The sequence below is a fragment of the Typha latifolia genome, chromosome 3 (assembly GCF_019914945.1).
Source record: "Typha latifolia isolate L0001 chromosome 3, TyphaL0001v2, whole genome shotgun sequence".
NCBI lineage: Eukaryota > Viridiplantae > Streptophyta > Magnoliopsida > Poales > Typhaceae > Typha > Typha latifolia.
Window position 1 is genome coordinate 11,595,933 of NC_133088.1, and position 6,519 is coordinate 11,602,451.

Consider the following 6,519-nt stretch of genomic DNA (forward strand, 5'->3'; position numbering starts at 1 on the left):
CGCCGTGTAAAAAAAATTTGAAACATGAAAGACAGCAATAAAAGGATCATTACTTGAACGGTTCCTTCTCTTGATGGATAGTTCTATAGCCTTTGCATTGCCTACTTCTACAATCCTCTCTTGAATCTTCTTCTCTTACCCTACCAGTTTCAAAATAATTCTAATACTCCTCCTTATAGGCTCTTGAGGGGATTTGCTCAAATTCTTCCTTGTGTATTTTCTCAATTATTGTGCGTTAACAGCTTATGGTGGCTCTTTTTCTAGAATATCTTCTTTAGAATATACTATCATCTGCCAATCTTGCCCCTCCATTAACTGATCAGCTGAACCCTCTTCTTCCAGATCCTTTTCCTCCCAATGTAATGAGACCTCAGCCTCCATCTTCTTTTATGTCTTTTTTTCTATCAATAGTTTTCTTCCTTTCCAATCTTTCTCTATGATTACCATTGTGTTGTCTTCCTTTCGTTTCTCAATAATTTCATGGGGTTCATCATCCTCTAATGAATTCACTAAGACAATCTCAGTTTTGACTATTCTAGTGTAAATTTATTTTATTTTCTTTTTTTTTCCAACTCCACCAATATTCATTTAGATGATATTGTATCTCCATCTTTTATCCATTATGCTGGCTATGTTGTTCCTCTGCCACATTTTGGTGAAAACCTTGTGTCCCACCTTCTTTCCTACTTCCTTTCCTAGATGAACATTTGCATGGAATTGGTCCAAACCTTTCTCCCTAACTACCCCAACCCTGGTTACTACTCATGGTTGAGCCATATATTGTTCCTCTATGAACCCAATGAAAAACTTTCTCCTTTTCCAACTTGTTCATGTTCCTTTCACTTCACAGGCAACCTCACAAACCATACCTTCAATCAAGATCAGTTTTACTAGAATATCACTGATGTCTTTAATTATCACCCTCAACCGGGCGTATTTAGATTTATCTTTTTAGTGGTTCTTTTGTCTACCATATTTAAGAAACCAAAAGATTCTAAGAGATCTTCAAAAAATGAATATAATTCTAGCACTATGTGGAATACTTGAAATGGAATCCAGGCAGGCTCGTATCTAGAAATCATTCTTGAATTTGTTCTCCACGACACAAAGTTGATGATGGCCATTAAAGGTCGATATCACCTAGGTGAGTCACCTCCTCCATATGCTGGGTGAAGGGGAAAGCCACCAAATACTCCTTGCCGGAGATTGCCCGAGCCCACAACACATGGCCCCAAGACCACATGGCATCCATCACTAGTGCCAAATTATTTGATGAGATCTAGCAATGTTAATCGTCACCACCATACTTAGCTTCAATTTAAACTCATTCAGTCTCTATCTCTTCTGTTGCTCTCAACATCACAATTGAAGACCCATCTCTCGTTGAGATCTTACTTTTCTAATACGATTCGGACTTCACCGACGTCGTCTCGAGCATGGATTCATTTTAGGAGTATTTTTGTTTCATGTTTTAGTGTTTAATTTCCATTAAAATAAGTTTTCTGTAAGTCGCGTTCTTACGCGGGTGGAGTGAGTTCGAACGCGGTTTGTGAACAGGGTTGTGAACGTGGGTGAAGATAGTGTTCGAACGCCTGCATCGCGTTCGCAAATATCGACGGATATGAGGATAAGGAAGGTCAAGTGATGGGCAGGGTGAAGTGATGGGTGAGGGTGGGGTAGGTGAGGGTGATGAATATTGAATAAGTTATGGGTGAGGATGGGTTAGTAAAGGACACGTGGCAATATTTCTTTATGCCACGTATCATTAGTTATAGATAGTCAAGCTATCAAGCCTATCGAGCCGAGCCTGAGCGAGTCGGCTCCAGCTCAGGCTCAGCTCAATATTAATTTTGAGCATGTTAGGACGGCTCGGGCTTGGCTTAGCTCTGACCGAGCCAAGCCGGACTCGAGCTTCCCCCGAGCCGAGCCCGAGCCAAGCCCGAGTCGCTCGTCAAGCCTGACAGCCCTACTTATAAACTTGCTTATTTATACTATTACCTCTTTATAATTTATCTTTATTTTAAAATAACACTAATTAAATATTTCCACGACGACAGTTTTCTTCAGAATTCTAATGCATCAGACACAAAAGAATAATTTCAAGCTATGCTATCCTAATGAGTTATACTTTCAGTGAAATGCCACCAGAACTTTAGGGTACATGCCACTAGAACTTTAGAGTTTTTGCGGTGTTTTTTGATTGCCTGTATAGCTTAATATTTTGTAGTGTTAACCCAAAATATTTAAAAAAAATTAATTAGACTCAGATGTAATCTTTTGGCATCTACTTTGATAAAGTGGATGTCAAAATATCTTACTTGACCTTTTTGGGACCATTTGATTTCTTATATTTAGAGATACATGTCTCTCTAAATATTGTATCTATAGAAATAAAATACAATCGATCAAACATTATAAAATATAATCAGTCAAATATATCTTTAACAAATATAGCATTAGAAAATATAATCAATCAAACAATCCTTTTATATCTCTAAATACATCTGTGTGCAGCTGAATGTTTAAATGCATGGAACCAAAGAGTCACTCGGAGTATTCAACAGTCCCTGTAATGCAATAACAACGTTTGGTTGACAAACCCACAAATAGAGGCAATTTAAGATCACCCAGGCCTTCAAACTTCTCAGTCAATTGTAGATAATTTGATATAAAAGATCACTGAAACATCTCACATGCGACAAAGTATCAATAATCATCTCCTCTTAAACAAATTACACCTTGAAATGGCTAAGGGCAGTTCCTGTGAGCCCCTTGGCGTAGTAGTACACCATGTAGTCATTCACTAGAAATTCCCTGTATAGTGGAGGATTTTCATCAGATAACAACTCTTTGATGGGGCCATAAAGCTTCTGTTCATCTGAACTCGGATTAAGAAACATAGCCACAGAAATTCTAGGTCCATTTGGGAGGGCCAAAACCCGATGCTCAACGCTCTTGAATTTGTCATTGCTCACGAGCTGCAAATGAATCATTAAGACTATGATCACGATGCAGTTTGTTGTAATGAAGTACTTCAGGAATATTTAAATGAGTTAATTTACAAAAGCTCTGCTCTATTTTATTCAAAACGAGGGAAGGTAAAGAGCCATTAATGCTCGATGAGGAGTGTTCTTTTACTGTGTGTTAACTAGATGTGTTACAGAGCTCCAAAAACTACTTACCTATGTAGTACATGATGGTCGAGCTAGGAATTTTCTCGAGGGTGTTCAGTTGCAAAATATTAAAGTCAGTAAAGTGGCTCATGAAGTAATTTTTTTAATAAAAAAAGTTAAAATAAGGAAGTAAAATTATATTTGATAAGTAAGAAAGTCATTTCTTTAACTTATGTTTTATAATCAAAGATCAAAAGTAAATATTTTCTTTCCTCAATTTCTAGCAACCAAACACCCATTTAGGAAGTTATTAAGTGATATATATAGAAAATAGTTCCATCAACTTTCTTTTGACAACCATAGGTGCATTCAAGAATAAACCATAGTAATTCACTGGTTACTCTAAAAGTATAAGTTATTAGATAATCATAATTTTTATATTCTAACATTCTCCTTCACATCTAGACTAAAGACATTTTATCAAATAATTGCAATATCTATATTTATAGGATATATCCTAATAGCAACAGATAGAAACATCAGTTACTAAAACTAAGAGGGATGAGTACCTGAAGGAGATCACCAATGTTTACAATCAAAGCTCCATGAATAGGGGAAACATCCACCCAACGGCCTTGATGAAGGATTTGTAGGCCACCGAGCCCATCTTGGAAAAGAATGGTGAGGAAAGCCGGGTCCGTATGCCTGGCTGTGCCAAGAGTTAACTCTGGTTGAGGGCATGGAGGATAGTAATGGGCTACCAATGTTTGGTTCTTGTCACAATTCATGCCTCTTAAGTAGTCCAACCTAAGCCCAAGAGCCTCTGATAGCAATTCACACACTACTTTTGCAACTCCAAGACAATGCTTCCTATACTCCATAATTGTCTCTCTGCAATATAGTTACCACGAATAAAATTCTAGTTCTTGGGCTTAAGACATTCTTAGATAAAGTTATATATATTCTTTATTAGAGCATTATATGCATATGGTTTGAAGCCTTGTAGTGTAGTTGTTGAGAGAGCCAATTAGAATTATTCTATGGGGCAAGGTTATCGAGTCATAGAAAGAGATATGGTAAGTATTTTTAAATTATCGAGATAAATTTGTCTTTTCTAACAAAAATTTTACTAACAGGTTGATTTTTATGTTAATATCTTAAAAAATTATTTCAAATTGAGCATCATATTAGTAAATAAAATTTAAACAACATGATAAAAGATATAACTGATCAGAATACTTAAATTAGAAGATCTCATACTAAAAAAAAAAGTTAAATAATTACCTTGTCTTTTATTTCTTTTTGAGAAGAAATCATTGTTGTGGTTGTTTCAACTTATATTGACAGACTAACAATTTAACGAGGTTTTGCTTTTGTACTCCTTGGAAGACAAAAGTGTTACTCTATATTTAATGTAATTTTTTAATTTATATCCTCTTATAACTATTTATAGAATCTAAAACCTATTTACCTGAGGACCATCGGTATATTATCTGGATCAAGCGATCCATCGAAGACGATGGTAATCGTGTCTCTCCAGTTGGCGGCATTGGATTCGTAGAGATCGAAGTTACAGGAATACTTGACCTTCTCACGATCATCACGAGTATAAATCTTTGCCTTCTCTCCCACATCTTGTTCATGGAAACTCCGAGTTGCTTCTACCAAATTATCCAGAACAGTGGTCGGAACTCCATGGCCGACCAACTGGAAGAAGCCCCACGAAGCCGAGGCCTCGCAGATCTCCGCGACCACCGCCTCGCGGCGAAGGCCGCCGTGGACGATGTCTTTCAGGTCGATGATTGGAATTTTGATGCTAGAAGAGTTGTCGCCGTGATCCGAAGATTTTCGTAGGTCTTCTCGTGAGTGGAGAAAGATTCTTGGGATCTTGGTGATGCCAGAGTCGGCGAGGCCTTTAACGCCGGCTTTGGTGTCGTCGAATTGCTTCACTTGTTGCTTTCGATCGTATCCGGCTGCTGCTGTTTCTGGCATCCTGAATCCAACTCAATAATATTGCGGCAAATGACTTCAAATTGAGAATTCTTTCGATTTACCCAGGAGTTGGTAGTAAAAAGATCCAACCAAAATGGTTGGTTCTCATGACCCAATGGGTGGATATTAAACGGCTTTGCTATAAAATATTTTTCTTTTTTGACTGAAAGTCCATAGACGTAGACGTTGTATTAATTGAAAGCCATTACATTAGATTTGCTAGTGAGTACAAAGCTTTGACCATTCCTGGCTGCTAGCCCAGTAAGTGAGTGTACATTGCCATTGTTTATCCTACTAGTAAATAGGATCTTAACTACTGTGTTGGCCATTAAAAGGCTTCTGCATTCTTTGAAGAATACTAGCATAGATCAGTCTTTAGGTCCTCTCGCCTATTGATGGCGCTGACCATTCTAAGGCAATCGCTGAATACCCATCTGTAGGAGTTATAGGAGTTAGAGATGACCTCTTTTAACCCCCAACAGAAGAGCGTGCGCTTCTCCTGCAAGGGCATTTTCACAGTGCTTCAAGTAGATACCCTTGTCTAAACCCTCATTATTGAAATATTTGATTAAGTGGATGCCCACTCCACCATCATAAGAGCCTCTCCACAGTGCATCCACCCAACAAGAAGTTGCACCTCTCTTGTATGATCAGGTATGAAGCCAAGTTGCCTCCATCTTGAGCTCTCTGTATATCTGAGGGGAGTTTGTTGCAATTTTCCCTCAACTTAGCAGCTTCTTGAATGACTGCACCTGGTTTCGAGTGTTTCTTGTTAAAGATATGCTTGTTTCGTTCTTTCCATAACACCCAGGCAATAGTGAAAGCATAAGCGAGATCATCTGCCGAGAGTTTTGCATGCAGTGCTACTATTCATTGATCAACCCGAGAAGGGAGTAGCTAAACCCTCCAGCTTAGCTTACTAATGAATCACACTGTAACACCTGAACCTTAAACTCATGCATGGCATCTGCTAAATTCTAAGACAAGGATACAGGCACACTTTGGAGAATGTCCACTAATATATCGGATAAGATAACTCCTCTGGCGTATACACTAACCACACTCTACTCCTCTGGCGTATACACTCATCTCGTTCACCTGGGTTTTTGGAAAGGAGAAAACATATCGAGTCATGAGCTAAAGACTTAGTGAATAAACCTTACTCTGAATCAGTAAAGCCAAACAGAGAATAAATTAAGTATTGAATAATATAAATCAGAAAGAGTATTATGTCATGAATGAATATATGAATGTTCCTCAATAATACATAATTGAAACATAGACAACATGTCATAACTGATAGAAGCATATAATTCTTGACAATAAATAAATAGATCTCCATGTCATATTATCATCATAACTCTTTAGTGATCCCATCTTGTTGCTTTGATGTCGAGATTACCTATCAGTGAGC

At 37.8% G+C, this 6,519-nt stretch overlaps 1 protein-coding gene across 1 annotated transcript; it reads right to left on the reverse strand.

Moving 5' to 3' along the window:
• Nucleotides 1-2,436: 2,436 nt before the first annotated feature.
• Nucleotides 2,437-5,207, reverse strand: LOC140783400 (1-aminocyclopropane-1-carboxylate oxidase homolog 1-like). Its single transcript, XM_073130281.1, has 3 exons — nt 4,585-5,207; nt 3,683-4,004; nt 2,437-2,978 (listed from the first exon to the last, which is right to left on the reverse strand). Exons 1-3 carry the CDS (start codon nt 5,103-5,105, stop codon nt 2,733-2,735), a joined length of 1,089 nt encoding a protein of 362 aa, XP_072986382.1. The 5' UTR covers nt 5,106-5,207; the 3' UTR covers nt 2,437-2,732.
• Nucleotides 5,208-6,519: the final 1,312 nt, after the last annotated feature.

Coding starts and splice junctions, on each gene's coding strand:
- LOC140783400 (XM_073130281.1), bottom strand. CDS start 5,105: ATGCCAGAAACAGCAGCAGCCGGATACGATCGAAAGCAACAAGTGAAG. Junction 4,005..4,584: donor AATATACCGATGGTCCTCAG/GTAAATAGGTTT, acceptor ACTATATTGCAG/AGAGACAATTATGGAGTATA. Junction 2,979..3,682: donor ACATTGGTGATCTCCTTCAG/GTACTCATCCCT, acceptor ATTCATTTGCAG/CTCGTGAGCAATGACAAATT.